A 23,235-nucleotide genomic window follows, 5' to 3' on the forward strand; every position below is an offset into this window, starting at 1 on the left:
CTAGGTTAGATGGAGTTTAATTTTGGGCAACCAAGTGAAGATATTTAGTAAGTGGCTGAAATGGAGACCAATTCTTTTTTATTTAAAATTAGTTTAAAATAAGTATATATTTGTGAAACCATCACCACAGTCCATGCCATAAACATATCCATCATCTCCAAAGGTTTCCACCCACCTTTTTAAATTACTATTTTGTGATATGAACACTTAACATAAGATCTACCCTCTTGGCAAACATTTTAAGTATACAATACAATATAATTAACTATTGGCACTATGCTATATAGCTGATCTCTAAGATTTATTCATCCTGCATAACTGGAACTTTGCACCCGTAGGTCAATTCTTCAGTAAACATTTATTGAGAGTTTATCATGTATGCTGAGACAATATATAGCTTTTACCCTTAAAAAGAACATAGTGAGTGGAGAAAGGAACGAGATTGTAATATAGAAGAGTTCTAATTGCCTATGAACTGAGTTGTGGGAGAGGATGGCAAAGAGAGAGAAAAAAGCTTAGTTTGTATGGTTGGTGAAGTCTTCACAGGACAAATGATTCTGGAGTTTAAATACAATTGCCACAGACAGAGTGGTGAGATACAAATGATATTCTAGGTAGAGACCAGAAAAGCTACCGAGGTATGAAAGAGCATAGACCCCTTAGTGAACAGCAAGTCACTCTGTGTGGCTGGAATATAGAGCAAATGAGTTTGTAGGTTCAACAGTGGACACATGCCCTTGGGTTCATATTTTTTGAGACAGGACTTCACTTCAGTTTGAACTTTCCTGCTCAAAAATTGTCCAATAATTATTGCTTAGAACAATAGTTCTGAACAAATAATGCAGGTCAGGAAATGTAGAACAATTTCATGAAATATCAGAGGCATTGACAAAATTGTTGCTCTCATTTAAACAAGAAGTATTTGTTTTGAGGTTTGATAGACTCAGGATCTTAGAACAGGATAATCTCAGGATTAGTTTATTGTGTGAACAGTTTATTGTGTGAAAATCCTTTCCTTACTGTCACTTAACTTTCCAAAGTCTTCTCTCCAGAAGGAGAGGTTGTGTAGGGGTACAATAAATATTTTAAATTTAATTCAGGAGTCAATTTCTTGATATTTATGTTAGTAGAAAACAGGTCCTGGCTTGTAATTATAAATGAATACCAACTTGTTTTACATAAGAGGAATTAGATTCTAACAGTTTATGAAACCCAAAGACAAGGACTTCTGTCTCTTTCTCTTCTCCATCTTTATGTTTCCCCTTCTCATTTACATTGCCCTGTTTCTTGTGAAGTTTGGCTCCTGGCCAGAGCATGTTTTCTCCCAAGTCCCTGCAGAATGTGAGTGAAGTAAAGATGGCAGATTTCCAATTAGAGGGAGCTTATCAAGAGTCAGCCAGCTCCTAAAACCATATGCAGTTTCTGATGTTACTCTTTAAAGAATTGCCTAGATTATTTACCTATCTAAATATATAGCTCAATGTTAGCAAAGGCTTTCGGCTGTTACCATTATTCTGTGGTATCTTTCAACTGTAAAATAGTTAAGTTCAATTGAATTTTATTTCAATACGTACGACATACAAAGCATGGTGATGGTGAACCAGGAAAATGGATGTAAACTTTCTCTCTTCCTTTTCTGTTTTCCTCTTCTGCTATTTCATGTAATTCAAGATAGTAACCATCATATAGATTAGGTGCTGGTGTGTCACATGTGTTATAAAATATGAAATGATTGGATGAATTATATCTGACCAGTTTTTGATTATCTGTAGATATATCTTATTTGTAGCAAAATTTCCCTTTGTAATTTGGTACTCAACCTCCAGTCATAATTCTACCCTGGGGACGCGTTCCCTGTCATCTGTCACAGGGCTGTACCACTTAATTGGATGGCTCAACTCTTTCAAGTCATGTCCTCTCAAAACTTAGATATATTATCTGAATTTTCAAATATATTTTCTCTTGATATTTATTTCATTATATGAAATATTTCTCAGTTGGATGACTTTATTTATTTAAGAAATTTCCAGTCATTGAATATCTAGGAAAGTAAAACGTTATTTGAATAAGAAAAGGTCTTAAATACATGAATAATATTAATTTGATAAGTTTTAAATGCCTAGGATAGGGAGAAAATTTAATTTTAGATGCTTATGTTTGTATAAAAAATGTACTTTTAGGAAAGGAAAGAAAGTGGAAATGATAATATTGTGTAGTCAATGTAGCTTCTAAATTTGCCTATTATCTTACATAGCCTTTCCTAAATAACCATTATTACCTACTATTTCAGTTCATATATTCAGTTTAGTTGTGTCCACCCATAAATGATTTAGGAAGACAAATATAATTTAAACATAGTAATGGGTACAGATTTGCTTTATAGTTACTTTAAAAGTAACTGTACTGAAATTCAGATATTCCGCTGCCCCTTCTATAATTTGCCACACACTGTGTATCTCGAATACTTCAGAAAAATGTTAGAAATAGGATAAATCTAGAATTGATTTCTGATACTCATTTTAACCTTCCTTTCTTTTAGATACTCTGTGAAGTTATGTGGAAATGAGAGAGATTCATGGAACCTCTTCTCCAGGAGAGAATGTCTTTCATAAATGGAGCTTTGCTTCTGGTTTTCACAGGACATTGACACTGCAGCAGAGCCCCTCCTGCTATTTTCAGTAATTCACAGAACATCTGAACAGAGATGCTCGCCTTGGATTTACAGATTTTCATCCTGAAACCTTGTTTACTTCCTTCAGGCAGAAAAGTATGTACTAATTACTCTCCATGGTGGCTAATCTTTTCAAGAGCCTGATCTTACCTTACATACATAAGCTTTGCAAAGGAATGTTTACAAAGAAATTGGGAAATACAACCAAAAAAAAGGAAAATCGTCAGCAGAAAAAGGATCAAGATTTTCCTACTGCTGGCCAGACCAAAACCCCCAAATTTTCTAATACCTTAAAAAGCACTGTAAAGAAGATAGCAAAGTGTTCATCTACACGCAACTTATCCACTGAAGAGGAAGAGGCTAATAGAGAATTTTCCCTCTCACCAACATTCAGTTACCGAGTAGCTATTGCCAATGGCCTACAAAAGAATATTAATCTAACCAACAGTGATAATGAGGATCTGCCTCAAGAATTATCTTCAATTGAGAGTTCCTATACAGAATCACTCAATGAACTAAGGAGTAGTGCAGAAAACCAGGCACAATCAACACACACAATGCCAGTTAGACGCAATAGAAAGAGTTCAAGCAGCCTGGCCCCCTCTGAGGGCAGCTCTGATGGAGAACGCACTCTACATAGCTTAAAACTAGGAGCATTACGAAAACTGAGAAAATGGAAAAAGAGTCAGGAGTGTGTCTCATCAGATTCAGAGTTGAGCACAATGAAGAAAACCTGGGGAATTAGAAGTAAATCTTTGGACAGAACTGCACGAAACCCAAAGACAAATGCTCTGGAGCCAGGATTCAGTTCCTCTGGCTGCATTAGCCAAACACATGATGTCATGGAAATGATCTTTAAGGAACTTCAGGGTATAAGTCAGATTGAAACAGAACTTTGTGAACTACGAGGACATGTCAATGCTCTCAAGCATTCCATCAATGAGATCTCCAGCAGTGTGGAGGTCGTACAGAGTGAAATTGAACAGTTACGCACAGGGTTTGTCCAGTCTCGGAGGGAAACCAGAGACATCCATGATTATATTAAACATTTAGGTCATATGGGTAGCAAGGCAAGCCTGAGATTTCTAAATGTGCCTGAAGAAAGATTTGAATACGTTGAAAGTGTGGTATACCAAATTCTAATAGATAAAATGGGCTTTTTGGATGCACCAAATGCTATTAAAATTGAATTTGCTCAAAGGATAGGACACCAGAGGGACTGCCCAAATGCAAAGCCTCGACCCATACTTGTGTACTTTGAAACCCCTCAGCAACGGGACTCTGTCTTAAAAAAATCATACAAACTCAAAGGAACAGGAATTGGAATCTCAACAGATATTCTTACTCATGACATAAGAGAAAGAAAAGAGAGAGGGATACCATCCTCCCAGACATATGAAAGCATGGATATAAAGCTGTCTACTCCAGAGCCCAGAAGCAGGAAGAATAACTGGCAGTCACCGGATGACAGTGATGGAGAGCTGGAATCTGACCTCAATAGAAACAGTTATGCTGTGCTTTCCAAGTCAGAGTTTCCAACAAAAGGAAGTACTTCCAAGTCATGTTCAAAATCACACAATGCTAGAGCCAAGAATAAAACTGCTAGTAGCAGCAGAATTTCAAATAAATCTGATTATGATAAAATTTCCTCACGATTGCCAGAATCAGATAATTTGGAAAAACAAACTACAACCAATTATGCAGATGCTACACCCCTCTGGCATTCACAGAGTGATTTTTTCACTGCTAAACTTAGTCGTTCTGAATCAGATTTTTCCAAACTGTGTCAGTCTTACTCAGAGGATTTTTCAGAAAATCAGTTTTTCAGTAGAACTAATGGAAGCTCCCTCCTGTCATCTTCAGACCGGGAACTTTGGCAGAGGAAACAGGAAGGAACACCCACCTTGTATGACAGTTTGCAGGATCAACATTTGAATGAGGTTGTTCAGGGTGTCCAAGGGCAGAGTGAAATTGAGAACACAGAAACTGTGGAGAGTGGAATGAGTAATGGCATGGTGTGCGCATCTGGTGACCAAAGTCATTACAGTGATTCTCAGCTCTCTTTACATGAGGATGTTTCTCCATGGAAGGATTGGAATCAAGTAGAAGAAAAAGCTGACTTAGGTTTAGATTCATCCACCCAGGAAGCTTTTGACTATGACACAAACAGCCTATCTGATACACAACTAGACGTTTATAATAAAGACCTAGAAGACTTGGGAAAGTGCCACAGTGACCTTCAGGATGACTCTGAGAGCTATGATTTCACCCAAGATGACAACTCATCTCCATGCCCTGGGTTGGATAATGAACCACAAGGCCAGTGGGTTGGCCAATATGATTCTTATCAGGAAGCTAATTCTAATGAGCTGTACCAAAATCAAAACCAATTGCCCATAAGGTACCGAAGTCAAAGTGAATTGCAAAGTGATGACTCAGAGGATGCCCCACCCAAATCTTGGCATAGTCGATTAAGCATTGACCTTTCTGATAAGGCTTTCAGCTTCCCAAAATTTGGATCTACATTACAAAGGGCTAAATCAGCCTTGGAAGTGGTATGGAACAAAAGTACACAGAGTCTCAGTGGATATGAAGACAGTGGCTCTTCCTTAATGGGGAGATTTCGGACATTATCTCAATCAACTGCAAATGAATCAAGTACCACGCTTGACTCTGATGTCTACACAGAGCCTTTTTATTACAAAGCAGAGGATGAGGAGGACTATAGTGAACCAGTGGCTGATAATGAGACAGATTATGTTGAAGTGATGGAACAAGTCCTCGCTAAATTAGAAAACAGGACTAGTCTAACTGAAACAGATGAACAAATGCAGGTATATGATCACCCTTCATATGAAACACCCTATGAAACCCCACAAGATGAGGGTTATGATGGGCAGGGAGATGATGTGGTCAGTGAAGGGGGATTGGAACCATTAAATGAAACATCAGCTGAAATGGAAATAAAAGAAGATGAAAACCAAAACATCCCTGAACAGCCAGCGGAAATTACAAAGCCAAAGAGAATCCGTCCCTCTTTCAAAGAAGCAGCTTTAAAAGCCTATAAGCAGCAAATGGCAGAATTGGAAGAGAAGATCCTGGCTGGAGGTACTCATGTTTTCATGCTACATTTTGAGATAGTTGTGTTTTAACATTGGGTGGTGATTCTTTGGAGCATGTTCTGTGTTGACTTTTGGGAGAAAGAATGTATTTGCACAAAATTTTCATGTTTATTTTGAGAAGGGTGTTGTTTTACTCTGCTGCTCCAACAAGTTGGGCTTGATAATTTAAAATCAAAGTGTTTTCAAATAGTACATACTAAAATGAGGTGTGGATCAAGATTTCTCTGTTAGCATTGGTACTAACCCCATTTCATATTAACCAACTTTGTTGCATCCATTATGAAAAAAAAAGGTGAGTAAAGTCAAAGAGCAGCCTGGGATTGTTCCTTGGTTCTCCTAGGTTTATAGGGATGAGGAAATGTTGTAGTTAATCTTAAAGAATTAGATAGCATGGATCTCCCAGACTTACCACTTCCTTTACCATCAAATCTATAGTTTGGAGCTTGCCAGTAGGAAGAGGTGGGTCTGCACAACCAACCCTAACCAGTCCCATAAAAGAGCATTACCTCCTTCACTGCTTATTGACGCAGCTGAGGGAGTATAATAGAGCCCAAACCCTAGGCCATGTCTGAATGGTCATGAGTCACTCTTTGAGTAAGAGTCAATATTGAGTAGAGTCAGCTTCCCCTCTAAAGAGTGGAATTCTCTTCCCCCTTATGGAAATGAAAAGAGTAGTTTATTTACAATTTTATTTGATTTTCTCAGGGAACAATTTTGGATCATACACTTGTAAAAATGAGCCACTATAAATAAAAACATTTTTTTTACTTTTTATTTTTAATTGAACTTCACCCACACTTACCCCAATCCCTTACCATTTATTTTATTTGCATTCTTATCACTTTACATCCCTGGGATAGTTTGATATTATCTCAGTTGTAATGAATTATGTATTTTACAGTTTTCCTTATTTATGGCACTGTAATCTTTAAAGTATTTGCATAATATCTCATAAAGGTATATATATTTGTGTGATCAACTGGTACTTGCCATTATGAAATAATATAACAATTTCTGAAGGCAGCAGCTGATTATATCATTTTGTCCTGAACAGAATTGTGATAATACACTACTCCATACTGGTCGTTTTCTCATTGATGGGGTGGATTCTTGAATAGTCAGAAAACTTTATTGTTAAACTGTTTCAGGACCTAAGGCAGTTGGAATAACAAGATTGTCTGCTCTAAAAAAACCCAAAAAAGCAAAATAACCTCTGTCTATATAAAACAACACACCTTATGTAATTAAAGAACAACCTAAATCAAAGGGATCTTGGGTGCGTTGGCTGTGACTTTGTTATTATTTTCAGGAGGCAATTTTCAACTATATTTAAAACCGATGTGAAAGTGCAGAGTAGTCAAAATTTTATGGAAATAATAATTCATATTGGAATAATAACTATCTTATTTAAGAGTGATGTTTAATAGTTAAATATCCTTATTACTGAAACTCAGTTAATGTTTCTGGGATAAAGACCAGCAGTTTGGCATTGTATTTTTATTTGCATTTTATTTGTATTTTATTATTTTTATTTGTATTTTATTTGTATTTTATTTGCTGTGGGCAAATAAAATACAGAGGGCATAGTAAGACTAACCAGTATGTGTGCATGTGTGTCTGTTCTGATGCAATAGATGTTTCAATGCCAAGTAGTTAAAGAATCTGAAATATTAGGCAGCATTATAAAAATTACAAAAAAGTATCTTCATTAACTTTTAAAAATTTCAAATTAGTGTCTACAAAATAGATTACCATTAGTATTGACCCTTCGAGTAGTTAACAACCTTAGTAACAAACAGTGACACTTAATCTTAGAGAACAGAAATACACTTAGTTGACTACACATTACCAATTTAAGAATCCTAAAATAGGTAAAACAATGTTGTATCATGTACCTGACATACTAGCCCTGGCTAATCAGGACCTCGACCCCTTCCATCATCTTGGAACTAGGCTTGTTATCCTTGAGCCAGCTTTGAATGGAATCTGTTGGGGATCATCTATCTAAAGGAAATCAGACACACATCTTTAAGATGCTCTCTGGTTGCTTGAAAGGACCAGATTGACTACCCAGGAGGCCGCAGTAGCCTAGATTTTAAAGGCCATCTTTTCTCCCTTTGGCAGGAGCCAGGCAGTTGTCTCCCTCCTGTGCTACCAATATGCCTCAGGAGGAAGGGCAGCCAAAGAAGGGCATTTTCAGGCCCCTTCACTGCTCAGAGCATCCCAATGAGGTGCCAATTGTCATGATGGATTTTGTGCCTATGGCCATCTGCTTTCTGGGCTTTGGGCAGATGCCAATAGATTTTCCTCTCCGTGACTACCTAGTCAGCATTAGGTTGCAGTGCTGTCTTTTCTCCATTACTAATCTGGCAAGATTAGACTGTAGAGCTCTTGCTGTAAAACTCCATGGGATGCTGTTTCCCTGATAGAGCTTTATGGAATTTTAATCTCACAAATGTAAATTATTTCAACTTTTGTCTTCAGGGTCCTTGTAAAGAGGAATTTTAAAGACCCTAGTGTTTATACATATAAATATTTGATCATAATGTTCTTGAGAGCCTTCACCTTGAATAGCATGCTGGTGGGAAAGAGATTTTAGAACATGTGTAGCCAGAAACTTCAGGAGGTCATTTTCTTCCCTTGTTGCTGAACCCTGCTGAGTGGTGCCCTTTGTGTAGCTGGCCTGAACTCCACACCCTGATAGCGACTCCGATCCCCCACTTCTAGCCCTGTACCACCCGTCAACTGGAATTAACTGTTGTCTCTTCTGAATTCCCAGATACTTGCCTCTTATGGCATAATCTCAGTTTGTGCACATTTCTCATTTTCTCTTCTAAACTGTAATCTGGAGATGAGAGGTTTGTCTTTTTAATTCTTTCATTTGTACTATCCCCAGATCAGTGCTTTATACAGAATTGGCACTGAGTTAATGTGTTGAATTAAAGCCTGAATTAAGGGAAACAGGATAATAAATAAAAAAACACAACAAGCCTCAAAGTCAAATCAAAATCTAAACTGTGGCCTTAATTGCTAAGACTATGACTTTATCTTTTGAGAGTTCAGAAGTATGGTGAGAAATAAAAATCATCATTATTATTATATTAATTTTTTTAATTTGATTATAGTTGACATACATTCTTACATTGTTTTCAGGTGTACAACATAATGATTTGACAAGTCTATACATTATGCTATGCTTACCACAAGTATAAATACCATCTGTCACCATACAGTGCTATTACAGTACCGTTAACTATGTTCCCTATGCTGTGCCTTTTATTTCCATGACTTACTTATTCCATAACTGAAAGCTGATATCTCCCACTCCCCTTCACCCATTTTATCTAACTCTCTCTGCTCTTGTGAACATCAGTTTGTTCTCTGTATTTGTAGGTCTGATCTGCTTTTTGTTTGTGTATTCATTTTTTTTAGATTCCCCTTATCAGTGGAATCCTATGGTATTTGTCTTTCTCATTCTGACTTATTTCACTGATTTATTTCTTCATTCTTTTTCATTGTCACAAATGGCAAGATCTCATCATTTTTTATGGCTGTCTAGTATTTGTGTGTGTGTGTTTGTGTGTGTGCACATGCCCACAAATCCCCCACATTTTCCTTATCCATAGATTGCTTCTATATTTTGACTATTATAAATAATGTTACAATAAGCAGAGGGGTGTATTTATCTTTTTGAATTCTTATTGAGCACTACTATATACCAGATACTGTCCAAGCAGTTTATCTGTTTTTATTTTTTTCTTAAAATACCACTATGAATTTGATTCCATTATTATTCCATTTTACCAGTGAGGAAACCAAGCTGCAGAAAACTTGCATAATTTACTCCGTGTCATACAGATAGTAAGGGTTGGATTTAGAGTTAAGCAGATGGTTATTTTGGTTAGAAAAGCTATATGCTTACTCACTTCAGAGATTGTTTATTCATGTTTTAAGGTGGAAAAACATGATGAATAAGGGATAGCATTAGCCACAGGTTTATTACAACTAAAATTTTCATTAAAAAACAGTAATCATATGAAAGGCACTGAAGTTTTGATATAAAATAGTTCATTCTCAGTTTTTCTGCTTCAAGTCTCCAGTACATATTATAAATCAAGGCTTGTCGAGCTCAATAAATACAGTATAATAGCAGCTTGAAGGATGATGTATTTGAAGTCTGAGTATACTTGATCTGGAATTAAGAGGCTAACAGCAATTTGAAGTAAATTTTCTTTAGCAGAACAAATCTTGTTCTGTTTTGAAATGTCTCCCAGTCTGTGGATTCTGAAAGAGTCTATGACATCTGTAATTAGCATAATAAATGATATTTCTACCATGGTGTGCATTTTGTTTTCTGATAGTGGTAGAACTTTGTGGAAATATTTTGGCTTCAAAAATATGAAATTGAATGTAAAATATTTTCCTAATGTTGAGATTTTATTACATTAGACCAGTGGTTTCTAGTCTGGCCAATTATTAGAATAATCTGGGGACTTTTTGTAGTACTTGTTGTATCCAACAAGAATTGCTGTAAAATTATTAATTATTAGGATCTGGTCACTAAATGTGTTGATTTTGTGCTTCTGTATTGGGGCCTATGGATATTTATCCAAAACTGTAGGTGCTATTGATGGATTATGTGTACCCTTATAAATAACACCACACACACACACACAAAATAAAATAAAATCCAGAAAATTCCAAAGTGAAAAGTAAAATTAACAGCTTTCTTCAGAGAAAGATAATTTGTTCCTGACACTCTATAAACACACATACCTCCCTTTTCTTTTTAAGTTTAACTGTAAATGGTATTACATTTCATATATTCATGTTCTGCACCTTGCTTTTTTTACATGAAAATATATGTTATACAATAATATAATATGTAATAATAATATAATATGTATTTCATGAATATATATATTTGAAAGATCTTATTATGCTGTTACCTGCTATATTATTTTCAGTAACACAGAGATTTCCACTATAGTTATTGCATAATTTATTGAGTTGGTGCCCTATCATTGAACAGTGAAGTTTCTTATAAACTCACAAAAAAATGCAGACTTACTAGCTGTCTTTGAGCAAATGAGATAACATGTACAATTTGCTACATGTGAAAATTACTTGGTTAATAATGGACTTCCTCCAGCTTTGGAGAGTTAGGAACTCAGGAATTCTAGGTCAATTCATAGCACCTATTATAATTGTAAATTTATGTTTATGTATATAATTATTTGATTAATGTAGATTTCTGCTACTGCACTAGCTGGTAGAGTCAATGAGTGGATTTTTCTTTCTGTTGCTATTATAATGCTAGAACCTAGGTCAGTGGCTAAGAGTAAATAATAAATATTTGTTTACTAGATAAATATACACTAGCCTATGTTGCTGGACTACCTAGTTTCACATATGGTGGATAACTCATAAAATTCAAATACACTTCAGTGTTTTTTTTTTCAATCAAAAGGGCATTTTAAAATTATGTATATTTTAACATAATATAATAGGCAAAGCATGATTAAGAATGAAAGCATTACTTCTCCTCCTTTTGCTTAATCACATCTGTGAGAAGGCTAGCTATTCTATGATGCTATAACCTATACATCTACATAAACTTAGTTGAATTTACTCAAATTCCAGGCTTAATGTTTAAGAAGAATAAATATTACAACTAAGTTTTGGGGCTCTTCGGGCCCAAATCTATCAAGAGGTGCCTCTCAAACTTTAGGGTCCAGGTCAGGAGGGATGGGGTCTGCCTTTTTAATATTCCCCATAGGTACTTTTAGTGCAGGTGATCATCAGAACACATTTAAAGAGTGATACTAAACACTATGTAGCAAATATTTCATGTGCCCACACAAATATTTCACCTTCTCTTCTTTTCAGATTAGAAGAGATAGAATCGGCATAAGAAAGCACAGGAACAATTTTCTTTTTTCAAAAAAAGATTTTATTTATTTATTCATGAGAGACACAGAGAGAGAGGCAAGAGACACAGGCAGAGGGAGAAGCAGGCTCCATGCAGGGAGCCTGATGTGGGACTCAATCCCAGATCCTGGGATCACACCCTGAGCTGAAGGCAGACGCTCAACCACTGAGCCAGCCAGGAATCCAAGGAATAATTTTCATAACTTAAAAACAGATATAGAATGATTTCCTAGTTCTTCAGAGCAGTAGGTTATTATATTTATAAAAAGATTTTGGTACCATCTATACATTAAAGCATAGGAAAGTAATAGATATATTCCTTGAAAGGTGTGTGTAAACTGTAAGTTTTAGAAATCATCTATTTCGAAAGTTCTAGGAGATTTTGCTGTAGAAACCATTCAATGCATATTTTATCTACAGATAAATTACCATCATCCTACATGTCCCACATTGTATCTATTTTTGCAAGTTTGAGGTTTGTTTATTATTATTTTAGTAGTAATAGTAGTAGTAGTAATAGTAGTAGTAGTAGATCTTTACTCAAAGTAAGCATAGCAGTACTGATCATAGTAGAGAGCAACCCGTTTGTAAAATGTTCCATCAAAAAGTTATGCATAGCGATAAACTTTTAGTTTAGTATTTTTTGCTTTTTTAGTAATTTAGGATTACCTATAATATAAAGTGGTTGTTTTGGTTTTTGAAATAAACTATGATCTAGAAAGGAGACTTGTGAAGAGTGAAGTGGGCAAGGGCCCCTAGAAGCAGCAGAATCAGCTGGCATCTCTACTTCTTGCTAGACCTAAAGCCCAAATGCACAAGGGGAAATTCTTCTGCATCTTTCTAGAATACAGGACTGGGAACTCAAAGAACATTTGAGGAGGGAGACATAATGGTGGTGTATATAAGATTAGTTCCAAATGGAGCTGAAAGTTTTCTTTTGTTTTTCTTTTCCTTTGTTCCTTTTCTTCTGTTTGTTTTTTAGCTTTTGGTTTTATTATTATTTATTTATTTTTAAAAAGATTTTATTTATTTATACATGAGAGACACAGAGAGAGAGAGAGAGAGGCAGAGACACAGGCAGAGGGAGAAGCAGGCTCCTCACAGGGAGCCTGATGCGGGACTCGATCCCTGCACCCCAGGATCACACCCTGAGCTGAAGGCAGATGCTGAGCCGCTGAGCCACCCAGGCGTCCCTTATTTTTAGTTTCTTTTTTTTTTTTTTTGTAAATTTTTATTTATTTATGATAGTCACACACACAGAGAGAGAGAGAGAGAGGCAGAGACACAGGCAGAGGGAGAAGCAGGCTCCATGCACCGGGAGCCCGACGTGGGATCGATCCCGAGTCTCCAGGATCGCGCCCTGGGCCAAAGGCAGGCGCTAAACCGCTGCGCCACCCAGGGATCCCTTATTTTTAGTTTCTTAAGTGAAGCTGAAGGTTTCAAAGTATATTTGGTGTGAGATAGAACTAAGAGAAAATTAACCAATACATACTTAATATCTTCCTAACAAATTCAATTCTAGAAGTTTTAAGGACATACCTAATTCTCGCTACAATCTTGGGAAGATTTTATATATATTCACATGCTATTATCTATCTATCTATCTATCTATCTATCTATCTATCTATCTATCTAATCTCCACACTTTAAAAAATGAGATGACTGAAAGAGAAGCAAAACCAGGTCTAGGTCATACAGCTAATAAGAATGTTGATGGAATCCGATGTATATCTGACAGAATCAAAGTCTGATGGTATTTCTGTGACATCCCATTACATTTGTGGGAAATTCTTAGGAAAGGGCATGGCCCATGTGCTTCTTGGTCAGCCAGTTTTGTGTTTTTGTGTTAGGTGCTATAGTAGTGATATCTGTTAACACAAAATGAGTAATAATGATCTGGGGTAAGAGGTAGTATCACATTTTTAAGAAGTTTAGAAATCTAGAAGGGTGACCCTTGTCATATTAAAAGACTTTATTAGGGGTAAAGAGGTGCTAATAACTAGTTTTTGCGGAATGAAACCATTCTATAGGAGGTATGGAAGAAATACACAAGGATACACAAAGGCCATTTATTAATAGGAATAATAAAAATATGGAGTTCAAAGATTTTGTTTAATTATGATTATTAATGGCTCCCAAACTACATACCTGGAATGCTTATCTTTGTGAAGAAGCTAAAAATGGAACACATTTTTCAAGAAAATATTAACTGACAATGAAAAATGGTGATTTCCAGATTGTATTAGGAGACTGCAGTACAAATTTCTGAATTCCAGAGATTCAAGAGTGTTATGTCAAAATCTCAGCTAAATAGGTTTTTCTTTGTTTCTGCTGATGTCATTGTCCATGTTCTTCCTGCAAGTTCAAAATGAGAGAGATATTCTACAGAAATTGTTACTCAATTGTGAGCTTTCTACATGGAATGAAATAAATTCTGAGCCTGATGTAAGACACAGTAATGTATAGCCTAATCAGTTGTTATGGATTAGATTAAAATGGGAAATACCAGGACCTAGAATAGATGTACCCATTGAGGTAATTCAGGATCTGAAGCTCAGGAGCAAGTGAGGGGAGAAGTCCAATGTGGCAGAGAAAATCTGCCACCTAGAGATAATATTTTGGATAATGGGTGACTACTGAACATCATCTGGGAGTCTAACTCTGGGTGTCAGTTAAGGAGGTAGAGAACTGCTAGGAGCAAAGAGTATTGAGGACTGAGTGAGGTGGGCAGGAAGTCGCTTTTTGCTGATAGGGCCTTGGTTACTTGGTTAGGGACTAAGGACTAGGGTGTTGGGAGGGCTTTAAACATCCCAGAATGTGCACTCTTAAGAGAAAAGCAAATCCCAGAGGGACCTATATACTAGACAAGTTATTAAGAAGTGACCTACTTACCTGAACGAGGGTTCAAAGTCAGGAATGAGTCTCTAAAATAGATTACAAAATAGAAAAAGCTTTATTTTCTCTGCTGGCATCCAAAGACTGAGTCTGATTTGTAGGCAGAATGACTTGAGGCTGAGTCCCAGGTTCCTGGGATACCCTGACCCCAAATAGAACTATTCTTCATGTTTAAGTTATTAACTTAAGTTGCCTCCATAGACTCTAAGTTCAGATAGAACTACATGCATTAACAGACTTTTTTTTTAAGATTTTTATTTATTTATTCATGAGAGACACACAGAGAGAGAGAGAGAGAGAGAGAGAGAGAGAGAGAGAAGCAGAGGGAAAAGCAGGCTCCATGCAGGCAGCCTGATGTGGGCCTTGATCCCGAGACTCCAGGGTCACGCCCTGGGCCGAAGGCAGGTGCTAAACTGCTGAGCCACCCAGGGATCCCCTATTAACGGACTTCTTATGTCTTATTTCAATTTATAGCATGCTGCTGCTTCTCCTTTTTAAAGGAAAATATGTTACAGAATCTTGTCAACTACTTCATTCATCAAACTTGGTTCATGCTGGCTCTCAGCTAATCCTCGAAATAAAAGAAATCTTAAAAAAAAAAAAAGAAATCTTCAGAGGATAAAGTAGCTACCATTTAGCAGATTCAAACAACTGTGCTGTGACTCTGTAGGCAATCCCAAAGGGTCCTAAAAATATATTAAGCAATGCCATTTTATAGGAATGTATCTTTCTCTACTCCTCTAACAATCCTTACTGTCCTCAACTTACCCTCACTTTTTCCCCAGGTCAAGGATGGTTACTACTTTAAAAAGGGTAGTACTTATTTTGAAGTATGTAATTTGATGTTTTTGTGGGTATATTTTTAAAATGTAGTATCGATACACACAAGCACACAAGTAAGTTTTCTTAAGAACCCTATAAGGTAGGTAGTTTAATAATGGATAACATTTATTGAGTTCTTTGCTGTGTCCCAGACACTATTCTAGATATTTTATGCTGTAGTCATGTAACCCTCAAAATAACCATATTAGATGGGTACTATTATCTCCATTTTATAAATGAGAAGCAGACATAAGTAAGGGGAGGAAAAAAAAAAGTAGCAGAACCAGAATTTAGAATGAACTGTTTCTCTTCCAGATTCTGTGTGTTTACCTACTGCAGCCTAGTTTAGGATTTTGGAAATTAAATGTTGGTATTCAACCAAATAAGATGGAGACCTGAGGTGATAAAATGTTGATTTACCTGACAGCACTGACTTGTCAGCAGACCTGTAATTACAAACTGTTCTCTCAGATCATAGGCTAGCACCCAAGCTACCTGGATCATTCTCCCATTTAACATAATATTATTACCAGCAACATGATTATCCAAGTGTCATTTCTGTGTAACTTGTGATAAAAGGAATTGTTGACTGCATGTAACAGTGGCAACAATAAATGACATTGAAAATGATCTTATTTCTCAGAGATGTAATTTAAGCTGCTTCTCTTCTTAATGCCTTTTCGGATACTTAGTGATGTCTTGTGAAAAGTCCAGGATTTTAGCCATCTAATTCTGTTCTTTAGTGATTATAATTAAAGATACACACACTCTCGGGCAGCCCCGGTGGCTCAGCAGTTTAGCGCCACCTTTGGCCTGGTTTGTGATCCTGGAGAGCCGGGATCCAGTCCTGCATTGGGCTCCCTTCAGGGAGCGGGCTTCTCCCTCTGCTTGTATCTCTGCCTGTCTCTCTCTCTCTCTCCCCCTGTCTTTCATAATAAATAAATAAATAAATAAATAAATAAATAAACCTTTAAAAAAAAAGATACACACACTCTCATGGGCAGACACACAACACAGAAAATGTGAATTCACTGAATGCTTGGTGTGGTATTTACTTTCTGAGGGAAACCAATAGGAAATTCCCAAGTTGGTCAGCATTCCTTTTGGCTTCTCTAAACACATAAAGCAATTTTAATATTTTTAAAAGTTAGCTATCACATATATTTAATCCTTATAGAACATCAGTGAGATAGATTATAGCCAACCTCCTTAAGTCTCTAACCTCAAGGTAATTAGCAGTAGTTATATAGTTATATAGCAAGTGATGGGACCAGGTATCAACCTAGGACTTCTGTATCCTTCTTTTGTGCTCTTTGTACAACAAAACTTTCTTAGCTAATTGTGTGGGTTGTGCTTCTTTCTCCTGGATGTTAGAGCATCTGATCTATAAAAACCTCTGGGGTTATGTCAAGGTATTTCTCTGCCAGTTCTTAAAGTTGGTTATTGTCAGATTTTAGAATGCAAAAAAAATCACCTGGGAGTACTCAGTTAAAAAATGTGAATTATTTGATCCAATTTCTGTTGATTCCAATTCAGGAAGATCCTGAATTGAGAAATGCTTACTGGCTAATAGTTAACAGATCCTAAGTGCTCTCCGGCCTTCATTCTTTCTTAAGTGATTTCATTTGCTTCTTTGTACTTGAGTTCATATCTGTATGCTAATGGTCCTAAATCAGTGTCTGTGGGCTAACCCTCCAAGACTAGTCCACTATACACATTAATTCTATCATCACTTCACCTGCTAGTGAATTAATTCTTCAGTAAATATCAAATTGCCTGGCTGGGCATTGGGATAAAGTGGTGGCAAATCTTTGTCAAGTGGGTGAGGTGAATTTAAATTAAAAAAATTACAGTAATATATCATTTTGCTAAGAGAGCATATTCTAGTTTTGAGGTTAGCAAAGACTTCCTATAGTAAATGATATTTGATCTGAGAACTGAAGATTATACTGAACTAAGCTAAGAGGATAGAAAAAGAGCATTCCAGGCAGAGAAGATAGCATGGACCAGGGTCCTATGGCAGAAGACAGCTTGATATGTTTGAGGAACCTCAAGAAAGCCAGGTGTGGCTGACATACATTAAGCAAGTCAAATAATGAAGTGACACAAAACTGGTATAATAATCAGAGACCAGATTTTTCTAAATCTTGTGGATCACTTAGGCATTTTGTTGTGTTTTCTCTTAGTAACCATGGAAAGCCATGAAAGGGATTGCTAAATGAATATAGGACTTCCATTGAACAGGATCTCTCTCAAGCCTCATGCCTAGCACTGAACTCTTTTCTTCTTCTGTGTCCTAATGTTGCTTCTTCTCCTGGGTTTCCTATCTCAGTAAATGACACCATGATCCTCTTGTTTGCTCACCATGATCCTCTTGTTTGGCTCCTTCCTTGTCACTCTATAGTGGACATTTGCTTATTTTCTAACCCATAATAATCTGAATTTCATTCCTATTGGTATTCCTGAGTATGTGAGCCCTTAGAGGGAAGGAGTGCCCTTTATCTTACTGCAGAAACTGAAGGGAGCTGGAACTTCCTTCTCCCCATGCCTGGCAGTCTTGGCTTGAGCACATACATGACTGAGAACTGGCTGATGGGAAACTTCTGCCAAGGACTTTGAGTTTGAATCCATCATTTCACAAGCCCTGGCATTTTTTTTTTAAGATTTTATTTATTTATTTATTTATTTATTTAAGAGAGCATGTGTGCACGAGAGAGAGAGAGAGAGAGAGAGAGAGGGCGAGCACAAGCAAGGAGGAGGGGAAGAGGGAGAGGGAGAAGCAGACTCCCCACTGAGCAGGGAGCCCAATGTGGGACTCAATCCCAGGACTCTGGGATCATGACCTGTGCCAAAGGCAGACACCTAACCGACTAAGCCAACCAGGTGCCCCAAGCCCTGACATTTTTGCCACATGATTATCTCTCAAATACAGTTCTCTTATCTCCATTGTCTCTACCCTCGTTCTAGCAACTGCCATCTCTTGTGTGGACTATGTTAGAGCTTCCTAACTAGTCTTTCTGTCTCTTTGTCCTGTTACCCCTTGCCGTCCCTCAATCTGTCATCTCTCTGCATCCAAAGATACATATAAATCTGCAAAACTACAAAAAGAAGTAATTGTAGTTACTTTTAGGATGAAGTCCAAACAAACAGTAAACCCATTGTATTGGAGATGCCTGTTTGCTTACTGTTCTCCTCACACGAGGTTATAAGCTCACAGGAAGTAGAGGCTGTGCGGTGTACCCTGGCATTTCTTAGGATGCCTACCATGACCAGCAGTGAAAAGCAGAATATTGTGGTTAGGAGCATGATCTCTGGAGTCAGCCTGCAATTGTGCAATCTTAACCAAGTTGTTTAATTTTTCTGTGATTCACTTTACTTACTGAGAAAATGAAGAGATCATAAGAGTATCTTTGTGAGAATAAAACAAAAATAAGATGGACTTTCAGCTGAACCAATAGGTAATCAGTAGGGAGCCAATCTACCTAAGAAGCATAAAGACTTCTTTCTATGATCTTAAATAATTTCTAAGAAACATGAGCCCAAAGCCAAATGCTACAATTACCTTCCTATATATTTTTTAACTGAACTAAAATTACCATCCAGCATGCATTTTGGGAAGTGATCAATTATGTGATTATTTTTGTGGTTTGAATCCTTGAAAGACTCTGGGCACAAGCTGCTCCACACAGTATTAATAGCTAGTTATTGATGTTTTCATGAAACACAAAAACATGCAACTGCCTGAACTCCCTGGCTTGTTAACTGTTTTGCCTTAGGGCAGCTTCAACATAGAGAACTAAGTAAGTCCATCAACATTTATTGAGTGCTTAGAAGTGTGATGAGCTCAAAATTAGGACTCTGGGAGGAGAGAAAACAGGATGCAAAGACATAGATTCTTTCCTTGATGAGGTTACAGTCTTGTTTAGATCACTTAAGCATTATTTCTTGAGATAACTATTGTGAGAAGTCTTGTGGCTTATAACTAAATATTACATCATTAATTGTTCATTCACAAAACAAACAAACAAACAAAAAAAACACAACAACTGAATAGCATGTACCTGAATGTATACTGTCAGGGTCACCATAGCAGAGTCGACACAGAAAAGATAATTTATAAATAGATGACTAATGACAATTACTTTTTAGTTAGTAATTATTATTTAATTCATAGCCGTTAATTATTACTATTAATAAGCTTGAGGATAAAAAGGAGTCATAACATTCAAAATAATAACTGACATTTATCCAACCCAAAGTATGTATTAGAGGTAAACACTTTGTATATGCTTACTCAACTGAAGCACTTGAGAGGTGCAGCAGATGTCTCTGGAATTTCATGTCACCCTCCTGAGACTTCCTCTGATTTCAGCTGTGGCTGTGGTGGACCATCCTGTGGAAGCTCAGTTTCATCCTTCACTGATAACCTACCACCTCAGCAGGTGCCTTCATTCTTTCGGATTTCTGCTTTGAAATCTCCCTGACATTCAGGGATTCCCTTAGGCACCCTCAACAAGGGTGTTTGGTGGTTCTTAGGTATATGCAGCAGACTTCTGCTCTGTAGGAGACCACACCTCTGGAGGTCCCGAGTGGAGCCCCTATTGTCTGCAATAAAGCACCCTTAAGTTGGTGTTTCCTCCTCCTCTGCATCATTCTCCCTGTTCCTCATTCCTGCTTCTAGATCACCTCCCAAAGAAACTTCCTATCCTCAAAAAAAAAAAAAAAAAAGAAGAAAAGAAAGAAAAGAAAAAAGAAACTTCCTATCCTCATGTCTTTGCCCCAGCCTCTGCTGGGGAATCCAAACCAAGAAGTGAGGCTAAGGCTATATTCTCATTTTATCAATGGGACGACAAAGCCTTGGACCATTGAGCTGAGTGTCACTTACCTAGCTGACTCACCTTAAGCAGAACCAGTGTTTGAATATCTTTTCTTAATTATTACACCCCTCCTCTTGTGAACAATAAAAAGGTACTTGCAAAAAAGATAAAAATGCCTAGGTTGCAGGGACCTTTGATCTCAGGAAGTGAGGTGAATTGGGTTAGAAATTTTTGTTAGTGACAGTAGTAAGTGAGCAAAAACACTTCTGTATCATTGAAAAATATCATGGCAAAATTGTGTAGAAGTCAGTGGGGCTTCCATCATCCTCTTTCCCCCTGCCTCCCCACCTTCCCACCCCAATCTCCTGGGCTGCCGTGTGGTGTCTTCTGATGATTAAATGTCCTGTGGACACCTGCTCTCTGCTTCATCCTCTCTTGCCTTCTCAACATTCCTTTGTACAATGACTCTGATTTTTATTATTATTGATTTTTGGTTAATAAGCTGCACCTCCTGGGAGTGTTTGCATTTTTAAGCCTTTTCTCTTCTGTTACACAATGCCAAATTTGATGAAGGCATTTTGGGCCATGGCAAATAGGTTGGGTATAGTTTTTGGATAGCAGAGCTTGTCCAGATATCCTGAAATCATACCATTTTAGCAATGAAGCACACAAAAGGCTAGGCTTGAGTGGAATCATCTTTGAACAATTTGAAGGTTCTACATTTTGAGGTAGAAGGACTGATCAAAAGAAATGGAAAGAAACAGCAATCTTTCTAGCCACTTACTTGGGAGGGACACAAATGTATGCATTTGCCTGTGTGAATATGCATGTGTGCATGATGACCTAAATGCAGGTCTCTGGACACATGATGTTCATTGATGACTTCTATAGACAATGTAGAAATAAAGATCAAATATAGTAAAACTCTGATCTGGCTGCATAAAATTAACCATGATCATAGTCAAATATGTTCTCAGCCTCCTATGGTCACATTATTTTTAAAACAAATTTTTAAGCAAAACTAATATTTTGATGTCACTCATGAACTTTGTCATAAATGTTGCTTGTTACAACACTAAATTTTTACATGGGTGCTTGACACTTATGGCCTCCTGCTTGGGTAACTCATTTTCTGCTCACAACTTAAACAGATAGTGAAGTATTAATTAGAGGGATTTCCTTCTCTTATGGAAAAGACTCTATATGTCTTAAAGCCTAAGGAAGAGTTACATCAAATTTATAGTTCAGGATCTGATGATTGCTTTGTGCTTAGTATTATTGGGTTATGATGTAATCATTTATTTCTGTAGTTGGATTCTGTTGGTGGCTTTGATTACCCTGGCATTGTTCAATGTGAGTGTAAGTGATTTAGAAAGAAGTAGTTTGGGGAAAGGGAGTCATTCCCATGTCAAGGTAAATCAAATCATGTTGATAAGAAAACAGTTTGATTACAAGACTGAATAAACATGAGGAATGCTTGAACAAGCCTAGAAGAGAACTCTTCAGAGAAACTTCGTCCACCTTGTTGTCCTTCCCCATTGCATTGGGGGATGATGACTCAAGTTTGAAGTGGAAATTCCTTTCAGAGAATTGTTTGTCATATTCCCTGTGCCACAAGGTATCTGAAGTTTTGACAACTCATGCTCACTCTTTTTAAAGTCAACAGCAGAGCAGCCTGGGTGGCTCAGTGGTTTAGCGTCACCTTCGGCCCAGGGTGTGATCCTGGAGGCCCGGGATCGAGTCTGAAGTCTGGGCTCCCTGCATGGAGCCTGCTTCTCCCTCTGGCTGTGTCTCTGCCTCTCTCTTTCTGTGTCTCTCATTAATTAATAAATAAAATCTTTAAAAAAATAAAGTCAATAGCAGGAAACAAAAGAAGGCATGTGGATTTAATGTGGCATTTCTTAGACTCATGGGTTTCTAGGCTATTAGGAACCTTTTAAATCATTTAGGCTAGTTCTGTCATTTAACAGTTGAGGGAAATGAGGGTCTAGAGGTCAAGTGGGGTTTTTTGTTTGTTTTGTTTTATTTTTGTCCAAGTTCACGCAGTAGTTGCGCTCAAAAATTTATTAGAAACCGATTCTCCTAAAAAAAAAAAAAAAAAAAAAAAGAAACCAATTCTCCTGATACAGTCGATGTAAAACTGTATGCGGCATTGCAATAGAAGGATGCTGCTAATCAGATAGCTGCTTCCTTAATGATAACATAGATGCAATTAATGACTAATCGCTTCAGAGTCCACTACCTAATTTGTAGAAATACAAATAAATGCAAAATACTCAATGCACTTCTATTTACCAATATTGGAATGAAAATCTGAAAATACAAAAAAATAAAAATATAAGTAAATGTTAAAACATTTTTGAATGAAGTTAGAGAAACATTACTTTTGATACCTCTTAATTCCTAATTTTCTCTATCACGTGATAAAAATGATTCTTTCGGTTAACTTTCTAACTTTATATTGTTGTCATTGAATTTTAGGGCTGAAATGGCTGCAATGGGTCTTGTAAATTTTGAGTACATTGTTCACAAGCCCAGATGTGTGCCAACATCACTTGCATGTATTTTACATACAAAGGTTCCAGGGTCACACTCCTGAGGATTCTGAGTTAGTAGGTCTGGAGAAGGACCTGGGGATTTGTATTGCCACTAGGATTCCTTAAGTTTCTGAAGACCAGCCAGGTTGGAGAGCTAACCCAATCCCCTTGTTTCATATATGTAAAAAGCTTAAAACTCAGATATTAATATGCCTGGGTCTTTTTTGGGGGGATGGAGGGTCAGCGCATTGAGTGATGAGAGAGGGAGCACATTCTTTAGAAAGCTGATCCAAGTTTCAACTTCATGAAAGCTCTCACACTGAGCTGCTTGAGCACATATAACCTATATTTCCTTTTACTGTTTATTTTTGCAGTCTAGAAAAAGCATCTAAAAGGAATGAGCTCTTTAGTAAAATCCCTTATTATATACAATACAATGT

The 23,235-nt window shown here is 37.0% G+C and overlaps 1 protein-coding gene across 1 annotated transcript in view; it reads left to right on the top strand.

Annotated features, from left to right (window-relative positions):
- The first annotated feature begins 2,781 nt into the window (after positions 1–2,781).
- The window catches only part of UNC13C (unc-13 homolog C), a 540,818-nt gene continuing 520,364 nt past the window's right edge, over positions 2,782–23,235 (top strand). The window contains exon 1 of the mRNA XM_049104442.1: positions 2,782–5,779. Coding sequence (XP_048960399.1) covers positions 2,788–5,779 — 2,992 coding nt within the window. The 5' untranslated portion in view covers positions 2,782–2,787. The remainder of the gene's footprint in view (positions 5,780–23,235) is intronic.

Source organism: Canis lupus, chromosome 30, assembly GCF_003254725.2.
Source record: "Canis lupus dingo isolate Sandy chromosome 30, ASM325472v2, whole genome shotgun sequence".
Taxonomy (NCBI): Eukaryota; Metazoa; Chordata; class Mammalia; order Carnivora; family Canidae; genus Canis; species Canis lupus.